Source organism: Dendrobates tinctorius, unplaced genomic scaffold (genome assembly GCF_039654945.1).
Source record: "Dendrobates tinctorius isolate UK_male_01 unplaced genomic scaffold, ASM3965494v1 ptg000058l, whole genome shotgun sequence".
Classification (NCBI taxonomy): Eukaryota; Metazoa; Chordata; class Amphibia; order Anura; family Dendrobatidae; genus Dendrobates; species Dendrobates tinctorius.
The window spans coordinates 17,050,573-17,069,445 of NW_027361726.1; the positions used below are offsets into that span (position 1 = coordinate 17,050,573).

The 18,873-nt window shown below is 43.3% G+C and overlaps 1 protein-coding gene across 11 annotated transcripts in view; it reads left to right on the plus strand.

Annotated features, from left to right (window-relative positions):
• Positions 1 to 18,873, plus strand: part of SYNE3 (spectrin repeat containing nuclear envelope family member 3) — a 75,916-nt gene that overhangs the window by 43,777 nt on the left and 13,266 nt on the right. For 6 of the 11 annotated variants that reach the window (XM_073578056.1, XM_073578057.1, XM_073578059.1 and 3 more), the window contains exons 10-36: positions 821 to 964; positions 1,282 to 1,416; positions 1,530 to 1,679; positions 6,766 to 6,938; positions 7,174 to 7,254; positions 8,048 to 8,152; positions 8,229 to 8,327; positions 8,414 to 8,506; positions 8,582 to 8,680; positions 8,763 to 8,855; positions 8,938 to 9,036; positions 9,139 to 9,237; positions 9,321 to 9,425; positions 9,529 to 9,633; positions 9,740 to 9,835; positions 9,922 to 10,026; positions 10,113 to 10,217; positions 10,304 to 10,408; positions 10,495 to 10,599; positions 10,686 to 10,790; positions 10,877 to 10,978; positions 11,066 to 11,170; positions 11,251 to 11,355; positions 11,502 to 11,594; positions 12,803 to 12,883; positions 17,143 to 17,217; positions 17,338 to 17,391. In XM_073578056.1, the coding sequence (XP_073434157.1) occupies positions 821 to 964; positions 1,282 to 1,416; positions 1,530 to 1,679; positions 6,766 to 6,938; positions 7,174 to 7,254; positions 8,048 to 8,152; positions 8,229 to 8,327; positions 8,414 to 8,506; positions 8,582 to 8,680; positions 8,763 to 8,855; positions 8,938 to 9,036; positions 9,139 to 9,237; positions 9,321 to 9,425; positions 9,529 to 9,633; positions 9,740 to 9,835; positions 9,922 to 10,026; positions 10,113 to 10,217; positions 10,304 to 10,408; positions 10,495 to 10,599; positions 10,686 to 10,790; positions 10,877 to 10,978; positions 11,066 to 11,170; positions 11,251 to 11,355; positions 11,502 to 11,594; positions 12,803 to 12,883; positions 17,143 to 17,217; positions 17,338 to 17,391 (2,816 nt within the window). The remainder of the gene's footprint in view (positions 1 to 820; positions 965 to 1,281; positions 1,417 to 1,529; positions 1,680 to 6,765; positions 6,939 to 7,173; positions 7,255 to 8,047; positions 8,153 to 8,228; positions 8,328 to 8,413; positions 8,507 to 8,581; positions 8,681 to 8,762; positions 8,856 to 8,937; positions 9,037 to 9,138; positions 9,238 to 9,320; positions 9,426 to 9,528; positions 9,634 to 9,739; positions 9,836 to 9,921; positions 10,027 to 10,112; positions 10,218 to 10,303; positions 10,409 to 10,494; positions 10,600 to 10,685; positions 10,791 to 10,876; positions 10,979 to 11,065; positions 11,171 to 11,250; positions 11,356 to 11,501; positions 11,595 to 12,802; positions 12,884 to 17,142; positions 17,218 to 17,337; positions 17,392 to 18,873) is intronic. The other 5 variants (XM_073578054.1, XM_073578052.1, XM_073578060.1 and 2 more) reach the window with 5 other exon arrangements.

Genomic DNA, 18,873 nt, shown 5'->3' on the forward strand with positions numbered 1-18,873 from the left:
TGGAAATTTCCGCAGCTCCCGCCGCGATTTTCGCGTGCGGAATTCAAGCGCATTCCAAGCGATTTGAAGCATCGCTTGGAATGTGATTGACAGGTTGGTCACACTCGTCAAACATAGTGTTTGACAATTGTGATCAACTTTTTACTATTGATGCTGCCTATGCACCATCCGATGGCCCCCGATCTCCTCTCACCACGCTCCCGGCATCTTCCGGTCCCAGTAATGCTTAGTGAGAAGGACCGGAGATGACATCACTCTTGCGAGAGCGCGACGTCATCAGCGGTCTTTCGCGCAAAGCATTACTGGGACCGGAAGATGCCGGGAGCGTGGTGAGAGGAGGGAAAGAGTCCGGGGGCCGTCGGAAGGTGAGTATATCACTATTTATTTTAATTCTATTTTTTACAGGTTTATGGTACCCAGGGCCAGGAGGACAGTCTCCTCTCCGGACCCTGGGTACCATCCGCACATTGAGCGTTGCGCCGGTCATCTCCCGACTGCGTCGCCGCTGACCTCCATGCGGCAGGAGATGACCCGTGGCAACCGTCAGGAGATCAGCGGCTAGCACCGCAGATCTCCCCACGGTAGCGGTGGCATTCGAATGCCGCGCCAATTCGCGACTGGACTGCGCCAGTTGCTGATTGGTCGTGCCCAGCCGGCTGCAACCAATCAGCGACGCGGTATTTCCGTTACAGACAGACAGAATTAGATGATTATATAGTAGATGTTTCCTTCTGTAACATTCTGTGTCTGTTAGGTATTCTATCTAATAAATGTCATTATTTTCCGTATTTACCATGAAATGTGGTTCTCTCTGTCACAGAGCTTGGCTGAGTTAAGAAAAGAGTTTGATTCTGCATTGAAAACTTTACATCATAAGATATCCGCCATCCGAAAAAAAAGCCTGAAAGAAAATGAGCTGCAGCCGGATATTATTGGGAAGGAGGCGCAGGTTCAGAGGCTGCAGGCGAGTCTTTGTGTTTAAAGGACTGCTGAGAAACTTTCCATAGAAATCAATATAACAGCGCCCCCTGTTGTGAGACCATGAGATTGCTATAATATAGGAATAGCTTGCTACAGGGGATTTACTAAGATAAATGTACTAGAAATGTGGCCCAACTGTCACCAAAAAGTGGCGTACATCAAGCATAAGCCACTGAGATTAATCTGTCACATGTACACTGTCTTGATATAAATTAGGATTAGTAAATCTGCCTTGTGCTGTCCAGACAGTGCAGCGACTCCATTTTAATATATTGATCTATGGCTTTTTTTTTTTTGCAGATTTTACTAGAAGAATTAATGATCCTACATACCCCCATCCAAGAGTTAATTTCCATGACCAAGTCCCACTCGCCCCACGCGCTCAGAGCCGAGCAGCTGAACTCAGATTACCTAAGGTTACAGAGATCTCTGGAGGTAATCTCTGCTGATCCCATCTCTCACTGTCACATGGAGAGAATAGAAGGGATCTCCCAAAGTCATAGATCTGTATAAATATAATCTTCTCATCGTTGTCACTTTCTTATCAGAACAAGATACGGAGCAGTAAAGAGAATATTAATAACCACCGGCTGTTCAGTCATAATCTCCGTGATCTCCAGCACTGGATCATGGTCACTCGCCAGAAGCTGGAATTCTACCAAAACGGTGGCAAGAATTGGGGCGAGCAGGATACTGAGGTAGGGGTTATGCTAAAATACTGCCGGGTAGAAAATGGGTATTTCTTTGTTGATGGGAGACATTATATTTAGCCAACACATAATATCCTGTACTGATCCTGAGTTACATCCTGTATTATACTCCAGAGCTGCACTCACTATTCTACTGGTGCAGTCACTGTGTGCATACATTACATTACTGATCCTGAGTTACATCCTGTATTATACCCCAGAGCTGCACTCCCTATTCTGCCGGTGCAGTCACTGTGTACATACATTACATTACTGATCCTGAGTTATGTCCTGTATTATACTCCAGAGCTGCACTCACTATTCTTCTGGTGCAGTCACTGTGTACATACATTACATTACTGATCCTGAGTTACATCCTGTATTATACTCCAGAGCTGCACTCACTGTGTACATACATTACATTACTGATCCTGAGTTATGTCTTGTATTATACTCCAGAGCTGCACTCACTATTCTGCAGTTACAGTCACTGTGTACATACATTACATTACTGATCCTGAGTTACATCCTGTATTATACCCCAGAGCTGCACTCACTATTCTGCTGGTGCAGTCACTGTGTACATACATTACATTACAGATCCTGAGTTACATGCTGTATTATACTCCAGAGCTGCACTCACTATTCTGCTGGTGCAGTCACTGTGTACATACATTACATTACTGATCCTGAGTTACATCCTGTATTATACCCCAGAGCTGCACTCACTATTCTACTGGTGCAGTCACTGTGTACATACATTACATTACAGATCCTGAGTTACATCCTGTATTATACCCCAGAGCTGCACTCACTATTTTGCTGGTGCAGTCACTGTGTACATACATTACATTACAGATCCTGAGTTACATCCTGTATTATACCCCAGAGCTGCACTCACTATTCTACTGGTGCAGTCACTGTGTACATACATTACATTACAGATCCTGAGTTACATCCTGTATTATACCCCAGAGCTGCACTCACTATTTTGCTGGTGCAGTCACTGTGTACATACATTACATTACTGATCCTGAGTTACATCCTGTATTATACCCCAGAGCTGCACTCACTATTCTACTGGTGCAGTCACTGTGTACATACATTACATTACAGATCCTGAGTTACATCCTGTATTATACCCCAGAGCTGCACTCACTATTCTGCTGGTGCAGTCACTGTGTACATACATTACTGATCCTGTGCTGATCCTAAGTTACATCCTGTATTATACTCCAGAGCTGCACTCACTATTCTGCTGGTGCAGTCACTGTGTACATACATTACATTACAGATCCTGAGTTACATGCTGTATTATACTCCAGAGCTGCACTCACTATTCTGCTGGTGCAGTCACTGTGTACATACATTACATTACTGATCCTGAGTTACATCCTGTATTATACCCCAGAGCTGCACTCACTATTGTACTGGTGCAGTCACTGTGTACATACATTACATTACAGATCCTGAGTTACATCCTGTATTATACCCCAGAGCTGCACTCACTATTTTGCTGGTGCAGTCACTGTGTACATACATTACATTACAGATCCTGAGTTACATCCTGTATTATACCCCAGAGCTGCACTCACTATTCTACTGGTGCAGTCACTGTGTACATACATTACATTACAGATCCTGAGTTACATCCTGTATTATACCCCAGAGCTGCACTCACTATTTTGCTGGTGCAGTCACTGTGTACATACATTACATTACTGATCCTGAGTTACATCCTGTATTATACCCCAGAGCTGCACTCACTATTCTACTGGTGCAGTCACTGTGTACATACATTACATTACAGATCCTGAGTTACATCCTGTATTATACCCCAGAGCTGCACTCACTATTCTGCTGGTGCAGTCACTGTGTACATACATTACTGATCCTGTGCTGATCCTAAGTTACATCCTGTATTATACTCCAGAGCTGCACTCACTATTCTGCTGGTGCAGTCACTGTGTACATACATTACATTACTGATCCTGAGTTACATCCTGTATTATACTCCAGAGCTGCACTCACTATTCTGCTGGTACAGTCACTGTACACATACATTACATTACTGATCCTGAGTTACATCCTGTATTATACTCCAGAGCTGCACTCACTATTCTGCTGGTGCAGTCACTGTGTACATACATTACATTACTGATCCTGAGTTACATCCTGTATTATACTCCAGAGCTGCACTCACTATTCTGCTGGTGCAGTCACTGTGTACATACATTACATTACTGATCCTGAGTTACATCCTGTATTATACTCCAGAGCTGCACTCACTATTCTGCTGGTGCAGTCACTGTGTACATACATTACATTACTGATCCTGAGTTACATCCTGTATTATACTCCAGAGCTGCACTCACTATTCTGCTGGTGCAGTCACTGTGTACATACATTACATTACTGATCCTGAGTTACATCCTGTATAGTTTTTATTATAGTGCCATTTATTACATGGCGCTTTACATGTGAGGAGGGGTATACATGATAAAAAAGTACAATGATCTTAAACGATACAAGTCACGACTGGTACAGGATGAGAGAGGACCCTGCCCGCGAGGGCTCACAGTCTACAAAGGCTGGGTGAGGATACAGTAGTTGAGAGCAGAGCTGGCCGTGCAGCGGTTTGGAGGATCGGTGGTTACTGCAGGTTGTAGGCTTGTTGGAAGAGGTCGGTCTTCAGGTTCCTTTTGAGGCTATGTGCCCACGTTGCGTGTTAAAACGCACACCAAAAACTGGACTCCTTCCCAGAAATCGCACGTTTTTTTCCGCGCGATTTCACCGTGATTTCACCACGATTATGATCGCGATTTTTGCCGCAATTTTCGTGTGCGATATTCAAGCACTTTCCAAGCTATTTGAAGCATCGCTTGGAAAGTGATTGACAGGTTGGTCACACTCGCCATACATAGTGTTTGACAAGTGTGAGCAGCTTTTTACTATTGAGGCCGCCTATGCAGCATCAGTATTAAAAGATAGAATGTTAAAATGCTAAAAAAAATAAAAAATCGGTGTATATTTACCTTCCGGCGTCCCGCGCTGCATTCCCGGGCCACAGCGTTCCCAGTAATGCCTTGCGAGACCTGTGACGACGTTGGTCTCGCGTTGCTATAGCGATCTTGCGAGACCGCTAGAGTCACGCGAGACTACGTCATCACAGGGCCTTGCCGCAAGGCATTACTGGGAACGCTAGGCCGGGATGGCAGTGCGGGACGCCGGAAGGTAAATATACCCATATTTTTTTAATTTTTTATTCTTTTTTTTACAGGGGTATGGTACCCAGGGCCTGGAGGACAGTCTCCTCTCCTCCACACCGTGGGTACCAACCGCACATGAGACGCTTAACTTCCCGCATGGTGGGCATAGCCACATGTGGGAAGTAAGCGATTCTCATGCATTCCTATGGGTGCGGAATCGCGGCAATTCTTTGCGATTCCGCACAAAAGAATGAGCATGCTGCGATTTTTTTTCCGCGATGCGATTCCGCCGCGGAAAAAAGCGCAGCATTAGCACAGCATGTGCGGAATGCCATAGGAATGCATGGGGGGCGTTCTGTGCACGATTTTTAAACGTTTTCGCTGCATTTTCGCGCCGAAAATCGCGGCAAAAACAATTAAAAATCGCTACGTGGGCACACAGCCTGAAGGTTTCCACTGTAGGCAAGAGTCTGATATGTTGGGGTAGAGAGTTCCAGACGAGGGGGGATGCACGGGAGAAAGCTTGTATGCGATTGTGGGAAGGGGAGTAGAGAAGTAGATCTTGTGAGGATCGGAGGTTGCGTGTAGGTAAATATCGGGAGACTAGGTCACAGATGTATGGAGGACACAGATTGTGGATGGCTTTGTATGCCATGGTTAGGGTTTTGAACTGGAGGCTCTGGATAATGGGGGGAGTCAGTGCAGGGATTGACAGAGAGGAAAGGCTGGGGAATAGTGAGGGGACAGGTGGATTAGTCAGGCAACAGAGTTTAGAATAGATTGGAGGGGTGTTAGAGGAGAGGCCACAGAGTAGGAGGTTGCAGTAGTCAAGGCAGGAGGTGATGAGGGCATGGACTAAAGTTTTTACAGATTCTAAATTGAGGAATGTACGGATCCGTGAAATATTTTTGAGTTGAAGTCGGCAGGAAGTGGAAAGGGCTTGTATATGTGGTTTGAGATTGGAGTCAAGGATTACCCCAAGGCTGCGAGCTTGTGGAACTGAGGAGAGTGAGCAGCCTTTGACTTTGATACATAGGTCTGTTGGGGGGGGTCACGTGAGATGGGGGAAAGATGATGAATTCTGTTTTGTCCATATTAAGTTTTAGAAATCTAGCGGAGAAGACGGATGAAATAGCAGACAGACATTGTGGGATTCTGGTTAGTAGGGAGGTGATATCTGGTCCAGAGATGTAGATCTGTGTGTCATCAGCATAGAGGTGATACTGAAAGCCATGAGATTCTATGAGCTGTCCCAGGCCAAAGGTGTAAATGGAGAAGAGCAGGGGCCCTAGGACTGAACCTTGGGGGGACTCCGATAGATAGTGGGTGGTGGGTGAGTGGGAGACGCTGAATGTTCGGTCTGTTATGTATGAAGAGATCCAGGATAGGGCCACATCTGTGATGCCAAGAGATGAGAGGGTCTGTAGAAATAGGGAGTGGTCCACTGTGTCAAAGGCAGAGGACAGAGGAGTGTCATTTGGCTTTGGCCATTAGTACGTCATTGGTGACTTTAGTCTGGGCAGTTTTAGTGGAGGGGACAGAAGCAAGATTGTATTATACTCCAGAGCTGTGCTCGCTATTCTGCTGGTGGATTCACTGTGAACATACATTAACTAACCTGTATTATACTCCAGAGCTGAAATCCCCATATTCTCTTCTTGAGTAGTATTTACTATTGATGTCTGTGCATCAGGCTCTTGTACAGTCATTTGTTTAGGGTAAAACTAATTGCCTTGTTGCATTATTGGCGTTAATCCAGCAGAATTATGATTGTAGCTGTGAAGGATTCTTTGCATTGTTTGTGTCTCTTGTTATACCGTCCTATATCTTTGGATCTTATTGCTGGTGCTGCACTGATCGTGTCTCGTCTGCATTCTCATCTCCAGTCGCTGAATGCTGAGTTGTCAGAAAAGGAAATCCTGCGCCATCTGGTGGAGACTCAAGGACTGACGGTGATGGACTCCTCCTCGCCAGAGGGCGCTGCGCGCATCCAGCAGGAAATCAAGCAACTGATTGACTCCTGGAAATCTTTACAGCTGCTATACGAGCAGATGTCCAGGTGAGAAGTCCTGGCCGTGAATCGCTGCCTTACAGAAAGGACCACGCGGTAAAGGGGGCATGTCGGGGGCTGCACACTCCTTCTCCTTTGTAACTCTCAGCATCCTGAAGACTTCAGTGCTGATTTAGAACTACAACTCCCAGTTTTGCCCTGGTAAATGTAGTCCTTAGCTTGCAGCCCTCTGTCATTCTCTGTGTCCTGTTTGTAACTTTTATGTGATTGTCACATTTTACAGCGTTGAGGACAAAGAACAGCAAAAATCAAGACTCAAATCTGTGCAGAGACCCCCGGCGGTCACAGGATGCCAGACATCCAGGTAAATAGTGTATTGTAGCCAGAGTAGAGCTGGGGTGCTAGTCTCAGGTTCCTGCAATGGTGGGGGTCCATTGGGATAGGTGATGACTTGCTGAGGCTGGAATACCCCTTTAAGGCTGATGTGAGCGCCGCCAGCTCCTTGCCTTTTTTTTTTTTTTTTTTAAATTTTGCATTTGCAACATATCCAAATAGTCAGATCTGACAACCTAACCGCTCGGGGCCTTCTGTCTGACAACTCATATAAAGACTGTGTTTTCTAGGCTGTTTAGTTCTACCAGCCATATTGTTAAATGGATTGGCTGACTACAGAGAGCAATAGTTTGATCCTGGCATAGATTCCTCCATCTCTGTTATTTTATGTGACTAGAAGTTTCCCCGATGTAATATATTTTGAAACCTCTCAGCCTCGTCTCACTTGTGGATGCAGATGACGTCCGGCAGAAAGACAGGACCTTTACCTCCAAAAAGACGACTATGACGTCCATGTTTCTTATGCCCACATTTGATTGTAAGGACTTGTCCAGGATTATAAAATCATGGTTGCTTTAAAAAAAAAAAAAAAAAACACAGCGCCCCCTCTGTCTACAGCTGGTTTGTGGTATTGGAGCTCTCGACTCTTGTCTGCAGCTCTCGGCCTGCAGACAAGAACGACGATGAAGACAGACACGTTTTGTCTAATCCTGGACAATCCCTTTAAATATTCCTGTCATTATTTAATATATACGCCTTCCTCTTTATGTAAATGTATAAACTCACATTTATTAATATCCATTATTGATTACTTCCTGTGTCAGTATCAGCCAAGATGGGCAAGTCGTCCATATGAATTCTTCAGATGCCTTCGGTACCAGTGGCTCTCCAAGAAAGGATGGATTTCGGCAAATTTGGGGCTTGTCCGGGTAAAGCAATTTTGATATTTTCTTTAGGCTCCATAACATAGCCGAACAGACATTAATCTGTTACTTCCTGTACCAGTATCAGCCAAGATGAGCAAGTCATCCATATGGATTTACCAGATGATGTCAGTGGCTCTCCGAGAAAAGAAGAATTTCTACAAATCGGGGGCATGTCTTGGTAAAATATATATTTTTTCCGTGACCCTCAAACGATGCCCCATATACATTTATTAATGCCCATTATTAATTTTTTTCTTGCATCAGCCAAGACGAGCAAGTCACCCATATGGATTCACTAGATGACGCCAGTGGCTCTCCGAGAAAGGAAGGATTTCAACAAATTTGGGGCTCGTCCGGGTAAAGCAATTTTGATATTTTCTGTGGCTCCATAACATATCTGAACCTACATTAATCAGTTACTTCCTGTACCAGTATCAGCCAAGATAGGCAAGTCATCCATATGAATTCTCTAGATGACATCAGCGGCTCTCTGAAAACTGAAGGATTTCTACAAATCAGGGGCTTGTCTGGGTAAAATATATATATATTTCAATGATCCTCATACGCTGCCCTCACTTTCATTTATTAATACCATCATTAATTCTTGCATCAGTGAAGACGAGCAGGTCATCCATATGGATTCACCAGATGATGTCAGTAACTCTCAGAGAAAGGAAGGCTTTCTACAGATCGGGGGCTCGTCCAGGTACAAAATATACATTTTCTGTGACCCTCATGTGATGCCCTCACAGACATTAATACCCATTGTTAATTACTTCTTGCATCAGCCAAGTCGAGCAAGTCATCCAAATGGATTCACCTGATGACGTCATCACCAGCGGCTCTACAAGAAAGGAAGGAAGTCGACAAATTTGGGGCCCATCCTGGTAAAAAAAATAGTGATATTTTCATTGACAATTATAAGATCCCCTCAGGCAGTCACTAGGATCTATTATTTGATTATTTATTTTTTTCTGTGCCATTTTCAGCAAAGACGGGCAAATCATCCATAAGGATTCTTTAGATGAGATCAGTACCAAACTTTCTACGAAGAAGGAAGGATTTCAACAAGTTGGGGACTTGTCCCGGTATAAAAAAAAATCTGATATTTTAATGACAATCATATTGCTTTCACAGCCTGTTATTACTATCCATTATTTGATTTCTTCAGTATTGGCCAAGGTGGGCGAGTCAAACATGTAAACTCACTAGATGACATCCGTACTGGTGGCTTTCGGAGAAAAGAAGGATTTCAACAAGTTGGTGACTCTTCCGGGTAAAAAAAAAAAAAATCTTGATATATTGTCTAAGTTTCATAACAAAGCCTTACAGTACAGACATTTACTAATTCTGGATTTCTTTGTGCTTTGTGTGGAAAGTAGCAGCCAAGACGGACAAGTCATCCATATTGATTCACCAGGTGACTTCCACACCAGAGGTTCTTCAAGAAAGGAAAGAATTCGAGAAATTCGGGTCCCATCCAGGTAAAACAAATATTTATATTTTTATCGCCCATTATAAGTTCCCCTCCGACAGTTACTAATATCTATTATTTGATTTTGATTTATTTGTTTCCTGTACTATTTTCAGCCAAGACGAGCAAGTCATCCATAAGAATTCTTTAGATGACCTCAGTATCTACAGCTCTAGAAAGGAAGGATTTCGACAAATTGGAGGTTTATCTGGGTAAAAATAAATTATATTTATATAACCATCATCAAATAACTTCACAGACATTTAGTAGTATTAATATATATTTTTTTCTGTACAAGTATAAGCCAAGACGAGCAGGCCATCCTTAGCAATTCTCCAAATGATGTAAATACCAGTTCCACTCCGAGGAAGGAAGGAATTGGACAAAGTGGGGGATCGTACCGGTAAAACAATTTTGACATTTTCACTTAGATTCATATCATTGTCCCATGGACATTAATTTATATCCATTGATTACTTTCTGTACCAGTATCAGCCAAGACAGGCAGGTCATCCATAGAGATTCTCCAAATGACATCAATACCAGTGCCACTTCGAGAAAGGAAGGAATTGGACAAATTGGGGGATCGTACCGGTAAAACAATTTTGACATTTTCACTTAGATTCATATCATTGTCCCATGGACATTAATTTATATCCTTTGGTTACTTCCTGTACCAGTATCAGCCAAGACGGCCAGGTCATCCATAGAGATTCTCCAAATGACATCAATACCAGTGCCACTTCGAGAAAGGAAGGAATTGGACAAATTGGGGGATCGTACCGGTAAAACAATTTTGACATTTTCACTTAGATTCGTATCATTGTCCCATGGACATTAATTTATATCCTTTGGTTACTTCCTGTACCAGTATCAGCCAAGACGGCCAGGTCATCCATAGAGATTCTCCAAATGACATCAATACCAGTGCCACTTCGAGAAAGGAAGGAATTGGACAAATTGGGGGATCGTACCGGTAAAACAATTTTGACATTTTCACTTAGATTCGTATCATTGTCCCATGGACATTAATTTATATCCATTGATTACTTTCTGTACCAGTATCAGCCAAGACAGGCAGGTCATCCATAGAGATTCTCCAAATGACGTCAATACCAGTGCCACTCCGAGAAAGGAAGGAATTGGACAAATTGGGGGATCGTCCCGGTAAAACAATTTTGACATTTTCACTTAGATTCATATCATTGTCCCATGGACATTAATTTATATCCATTGATTACTTCCTGTACCAGTATCGGCCAAGACAGGCAGGTCATCCAAAAGGATTCTCTACATGACATCAGTATAGAAGAGTCGCCGAGAAAGGGAGGATTTAGACAAATTGGCTCATCCAGGTAAAAAAAAATTATGCTATGTTCTATGGACTTCATGGCATACCCTCACAGACATTTACTAATTATGGATTTCTTTCTGTTCGAAAGTATCAGCCAAGACGGGCAAGCCATCCACATGAATTTACCAGATGATATCAGTACTAATACCTCTCCAAGAAAGGAAGGATTTCAACAAATTGGGGGCTCGTCCAGGTAAACAAAAACCATTTTCAGTGAAAATCAAAAGATGCTGTCACAGACCTTTATTAATATCCATTATTCATGACTTACAGTATCAGCCAAGACAGGCAAAGCCTCTATACGAATTCTCTAGATGACGTCAGTACCACTCGCTCTCCGAGAAAGGAAGGATTTCAACGAATTGGTGGCTCGTCTGGGTAAGTAAAAAAAATATTGATATTTTCAATAGGATCATAAATTTCACAATACTTTGTTAATAGTAACAAAATCACTCAGTAATTGCAACATTGTAACATTTGGCTTTATCAGCAGAACACAAACTGATACATTTTTCTCTTTGTAGCAGCAGCTATAATGTCATGATGAACAGTAATACAGATCCTGCCAGGGGACCCCGTTATAATAAAGGAGCCCGACATAAGGAACACACGCACAGGTGACCACATTCTGCCCCTGTTATACAGGATGAAGTAATAACAGCCATATATATATATATATATATATATATATATATATATATATATATATATATATATATATATATATATATATATATATATATATATATATATATATATTGGTTCTCACATGTCCCGAATTCCAAATCCCAGGAGATGTATCTACAGGAGCGACGTTACTGGTCATGTAATCGCCTCCCCGGCACAGATGTAACTGTAAGGCCATGTTCACACACTCAGTATTTGGTTAGTATTTTACATCAGTATTTGTAGCCAAAACCAGATGAGGAACAATCATAGGAACAGTCTAATATAGAAACTTGTCACCACTTCTGTATTATCTAAGACAAAAGAATACCTGTGCTAACTATCTGATATCAAGATACAACATTGCAAATCCCCTTAAGGAATAAATGTGAAGGAGGCATATGAATATCCTAAAATGTGAACAAATAAACTAAGCATGTAGTGACAAGAATCACTGTCAAAAAAGCCACCAATTAAAGTGGATGTGAGATGATATAACACTTCAATTGAAAGTTGCAGAGCTGCAAAGATCATCCAGCGTGTATCACGTGTAGTAAAAACTGTACCGCAATGGTGAAGACAGAGGTGCAGCACCAAGGAGGCGTCCCTCCTTTGGAGTAATGGTGTGATAGCACCTCTGGAGCTGACCGCTGAAGCAGATGGACAATGGCGGCGTGCTCCGGCCGAGAGACGCCGCCGGCAAACAGCGGATGGAATAAGGGGAGGCGGGGAACAAGGTGACGTCACCAGATGGGAGATAGGGAAGGGAGCGCGTGTGGGCCAAAATGCGAGCCGATTAAAAATTGGATGGATATGATGTGAAGAAAAGAAAACCAAGATAGCAGCTGCTGGTATACGTACTGAATCTGTGCACACCCAGAGAAAATACGAGGCGCCAGTGTATATTTGTTATCTTACTTCTGTATTATCACCACTCCTGGTTTTGGCTACAAATACGGATGTAAAATACTGACCAAACACTGAGTGTGTGAACGTGGCCTTGAATAGATCTTTGGAGAAAAACTCCTGTTGTCTCTCCAGCTGTTTGGAAAGCTACAACTCTCTGCAGGCTCTGAAAGCATTGTAGTTACCCACAGCTAGTTGTGTGATATAATAGATGTGAAAGTGTAATAACCGTATATTATATCATCTACACCAGTACCAATGTGGTTAGTATCAGCACGGAGGAGAAGACAGACGTAGATCGGCCAGAGATTCAGGAGAACAATGGCTCATACAGGTGAGTATGACTTAAAATATTAATAATGTACTGAATAATGACATAATATAATATCACTTAGTATTTACAAGTATTGTAACAAGTTATAACATGGAATGTGACATAATATAGAGGCATTAAGGTCTGTCTTTATGCTGATGACCTCCTGCTGTACGTATCCCAGCTACACATTACCCTCCCGTCGTTGATGGCGGAGTTTCAAAAATATGGTGCAGTCAGCAATTTTAAAATCAATTTTGATAAAACTGAAGCCCTTAATATATCCCTGGGACAGGCAGAACTTGTGAGGACCATGGGGAATTTCCCCTTTCGTTGGAAATCCAGAGCTATTCAATATCTGGGTGTTCAAATTTCCACCGACATGACTGACCTTTACAAATTAAATTACTTGCCCCTCTTAGAATCGACCCTGAAACGTTTGAGAGATTACGGACGAAAGAACATCTTGTGGTTTGGCAGGATGAGCTCATTTAAGATGGATGTTCTTCCCAAGTTTTTATACCTGTTTCAGGCGGTTCTGATTAATACCACCGAAGGCATTCTTCCAGACCATTAGATCTGCACTGACCCGTTTTAATCGGCAGACTTCTAAGCCCCGTCTAAAGTATACCATCCTGACTACCCCGCTCAGAGGCGGTGCGGGCCTCCATACTTGTACGCGTATTCGACTGGCAATTCGGCCACCGTTCCGAGCAATGGGTTCAACTGGAACAGACATCCTTTAATATCCCTCTACGACACCTCCCATGGATCTGACGCTATGACTTTGCTGCAGACGACTCTGGGGGATCCACGGGCTTTTTGGCGCGAGAAGCTCTACAGCTCTGGAACCGTTTAAAAATTAAAAAGAAATTGATCACTGCCCTGAACCCGTTGACACCAATTTTTGGTAACCCACATTTTCCTCCTGGTCGTCACAGAGACCAATTTTTGGGTTGGCATATTAGTACTGACTTACGCCTGGGACAGGTTCTGGTGGGAGGGGATATCCCATCTTTGGAAACCTTACGGGAATAGTTTCCCACTAGGTCGCTCTCCTGGATGGAATACAATCAAATGAGGTCGTTTGTCCGGGGACATATGGTTGACCGCACTTCTCGCCCCCCCATGACACGGTTGGAAAATTTACTACAGCAGCAGGACCCTCCCTTTCATCTGATTTCTCTTTTATATAAGGAATTCCACACTGGTAACCCAGAAGTGATTCCGAGTTACATCCGAGCGTGGGAAGAGGAGATGGGATATAAATTCTCTGCTGAGGATCTTGATAAAGCTTACTTTTTCACACACAAAATGTCCCCGGCTGGGGGCGCACAGGAGAAAAATTTTAAGATACTGACCAGATGGTATCTGTCCCCTGTCAGACTGAAGTCCATTTTCCCGTCAGTAGACGACACCTGTTGGCGGTGTGGAACCGAAAGAGGCACACTATTCCATATATGGTGGCAGTGCCCCACTATACAACCCTTCTGGAAGAAGGTGTTCTTGGCTTATCATAGAATTTCTGGAGATTATGTTCCCCCCTCCCCGCAAATTGGCATCTTGTCGATGCTTCCGGGACCCATATCCACTCAGAAACTGAGCCTTCTCCGGTTCTGTATCACCGCGGCACGCATGGTGATACCACGCCATTGGCGCACGGCAACACCGCCAACTATGGCGGAATGGGTAACGGAATTTGCAGACATCTTCCGTATGGAAGAACTGATGGCTGAAATGGAAGGGGACAACACCTGCTTGATCCGTGTGTGGCAACCTTGGACCATGTTCAAGGAAGCTACCGAACTACGTCAACTGGTTGAGGAGGCTTCATAGAGGTCGGTGTGGAGCTCTGGTGTCCGCTCCCCCCCCCCCCTTTTTTTTTTTTTTTTGTTCCTGCCCTCACAGGTTTCAGACACGTGGTTGAAAATCTATTCCCCCTAATCTTCCCACCTTCACCTCCTTCGTGCTGTTTCTTGTCTCTTTCTTCTGAAGTACACCTCTGCTGATAAAGATGTTGCTACGTATGTTTACAATTATTGTTTTCTTGCGTCTGACCATTATATACTACTACTGTACCAGATGATACTTGGGGAGGAATGGTATCTCTCCAGCCTGTTCCATTGAACATAAGTAATGTATAGCAAATGTTTATATAGTTGAGTTTATCAACCTGTAGTGCCAATCACTTGTTTCTTGTACATGGTAGTGCATATGAACCCTATACCAACATTCTCCCTACTGGGACATTACGAGCCCCTGTCTCAGAAGAGGTTTCGGTCTTATACGAGGCTGACTATACTGCGACCTTGCACGGCTTGGTGTACAATGTTTGATGTCTTGTATGTTACCTTTGTCTTTTTGTTTTTTCAATAAAAATAGATTCAACATAATATAGAGGCATATAATGTAATGTAGCATGATATGTAATATGCAGTAATGTGATTACTCAGACATGTGATATAATGTAACATATAATACAGGAATATAATGGAACACACTCGTCCATGAGATGTTGAAGATCAGGAATCTGCAGCCGCCGGAATAAGAAGATAAGACCCAGATATAATACAGGAAGACAATGCGCGACATCAGTGCAGACACCGGAGGATGATCCCGCCACACAGAACCATTGTAAGAGCTGGGGCTTAATAGTAAATGACGAGACTGAATGAGGAGCCGGGAAATGGAAATTGGGCAATATGGAATCGTTTAGCAGAATCCAGACAATAATGTCCCGGACTCCATCGTGCATCAGTGATGGGAGTCCGGATCGTTGTCCCCGCTAATGAGAAACCTTTCCCAGCCGCTCGTTCAGTCTCTTCTTTGGTTTCTCGTTAGTTACAATGGTTCTGTGCAGAAAAGTCATCCTCCTGGTCCGCGCTGACGTCGCACATTGTCTACCTGTATTATATCCGGGTCTTATCTTCTTAGTCCAGCGGCTGCTGATTCCTGATCTTCCTCTATCACCGGTCACATCTCATGGGCGAGACTATTAGTTCTTTGCTTTATCATTTAGTCACCTATTTCTATTGCTTGTTTTGGGAGCCCCATAGTGATTAGTTGGAATATTAGATTGCATTTATTATATTTTCTTACATGACACAACATGTAATTCTATTATAATATATGGCGCCATATTAGATGTTTATTAAATGGAAAAAAAAACCTTCAAAAAGTCTAATGAAAAAAAGAATCCTATTGTGCAAGGAGGGGCGACGAAGATTCCTTTGTGACGACGCGTTTCACCGCCGAACAGGCGTCTTTATCAAATCAAAGGGAAAAAAAACTACAGAAATGAGTCAAGAATCTTCCTTGTTCCTCCTTAAAAAAATATGATTCTTTTTTTCATCAGCGCAGCCGTTCAAGTGTTTTTTTTTACCTGGGGTTTCTCTTGAGCCGCGAGGATGCGGCAGGAGGAATGCTACAACAGGGGCAGCTCAGATCCCCCCCAGTGAGCAATACCAATGTTATAATTACATTACGTAGGATTACCCCATTGTGTGCATCTTCCCCGCAGCCCGTACTACATGCACGTCATTTGGATAACAGTTGGTGTCACATTATATCACGTGTCTGTTATAAATCACTTTGCTGCTGTATATTATGTATCATGTATCATAATACGCCCCTATATTATATTACCTGTCACTGTTATACACCACAGTATATGTTACATGACGTTATTATATTAGAGAATAATATAGAACATGGAACAGGTGAGATTCTATGACAATGATACAATGTAACAATATAATAATATAGTGCCCAGTTAGTCTGGTTGGTGTATTTCGGTACACTACTACTCCCCTCTTCCCTGGGTGGGTGAAGGGTTCAGGCTGAGGGCAGATTCAGGAGCTGAGGCAAGATACGTGACCTCGGCGTCTTCACCATTAGAAGTTATCCGGGGAACAAGGCGAGCTAGGGGCCCCTAATGTTAGGGACAGGAAAGGAGCCCCTGGTCCCAAGACATCCGACAACAGAGTCATGACAGTGACCATGTAATGTAGCAGAATGTGATATGATATCTTCATATGTCGTGACGTAATATAATGTTCTGTAACTGTAATGACCGTTAGAATGGAATCTATCATGTATCAGTGTATATCTATAATGTGCCATGTAGTATAACGACGTGTTAGATGCTATGGTGATGGGGAATAGAATATTGTGTATCCTGTAATATCCTATCCCTTTTGTGTAATATATACTATATATGACCTCATATAACCCTGTATTGCAATGTGATGTCCTATGACCTGATCCTCCGTGTCCGTCAGGGTCTCAGGTAATGGATCTAATTCTCCAAGGAGATCAAACAAACAAAGAGATAAGAGGACTTCAGGGGCGTCCAGGTGAGTGTCTGGGGTGTGGGGTCATTGATGGCCAAGTAATGACCCCACAGTGATCTCGGTGATTCTCCACACTTGGGGCGACTTCTTTATTCACCCATTGAACTTTCTTGTGTCTTTCAGCTATGAATTCAGAGTAATCGACCAAAAAGATGACAAATCCGTAGCTCCGGGAAGGTAATTTAGCTGAAATTCTGTATGATCAGGGTGACGTAGACTGAATGCAAGCTAGTACTTCCTGTTATCTGCCATTCAAGCTGGATAAAATCACTTGACTGTAATGTTCTCCAATGGGATGAATAGGATGAAGTAATAGACCTCCCTGCCCCATTATGACTGGTATACAGTGGGGAAAAAAAGTATTTAGTCAGTCAGCAATAGTGCAAGTTCCACCACTTAAAAAGATGAGAGGCGTCTGTAATTTACATCATAGGTAGACCTCAACTATGGGAGACAAACTGAGAAAAAAAAATCCAGAAAATCACATTGTCTGTTTTTTTTTCATTTTATTTGCATATGATGGTGGAAAATAAGTATTTGGTCAGAAACAAAATTTCATCTCAATACTTTGTGATATATCCTTTGTTGGCAATGACAGAGGTCAAACGTTTTCTGTAAGTCTTCACAAGGTTGCCACACACTGTTGTTGGTATGTTGGCCCATTCCTCCATGCAGATCTCTTCTAGAGCAGTGATGTTTATGGCTTTTCGCTTGGCAACACGGACTTTCAACTCCCTCCAAAGGTTTTCTATAGGGTTGAGATCTGGAGACTGGCTAGGCCACTCCGGGACCTTGAAATGCTTCTTACGAAGCCACTCCTTCGTTGCCCTGGTGGTGTGCTTTGGATCATTGTCATGTTGAAAGACCCAGCCACGTTTCATCTTCAATGCCCTTGCTGATGGAAGGAGGTTTGCACTCAAAATCTCACGATACATGGCCCCATTCATTCTTTCATGTACCCGGATCAGTCGTCCTGGCCCCTTTGCAGAGAAACAGCCCCAAAGCATTATGTTTCCACCACCACGCTTTACAGTAGGTATGGTGTTTGATGGATGCAACTCAGTATTCTTTTTCCTCCAAACACGACAAGTTGTGTTTCTACCAAACAGTTCCAGTTTGGTTTCATCAGACCATAGGACATTCTCCCAAAACTCCTCTGGATCATCCAAATGCTCTCTAGCAAACTTCAGACGGGCCCGGACATGTACAGGCTTAAGCAGTGGGACACGTCTGGCACTGCAGGATCTGAGTCCATGGTGGCGTAGTGTGTTACTTATGGTAGGCTTTGTTACATTGGTCCCAGCTCTCTGCAGTTCATTCACTAGGTCCCCCCGCGTGGTTCTGGGATTTTTGCTCACCGTTCTTGTGATCATTCTGACCCCACGGGGTGGGATTTTGCGTGGAGCACCAGATCGAGGGAGATTATCAGTGGTCTTGTATGTCTTCCATTTTCTAATTATTGCTCCCACAGTTGATTTCTTCACTCCAAGCTGGTTGGCTATTGCAGATTCAGTCTTCCCAGCCTGGTGCAGGGCTACAATTTTGTTTCTGGTGTCCTTTGACAGCTCTTTGGTCTTCACCATAGTGGAGTTTGGAGTCAGACTGTTTGAGGGTGTGCACAGGTGTCTTCTTATACTGATAACAAGTTTAAACAGGTGC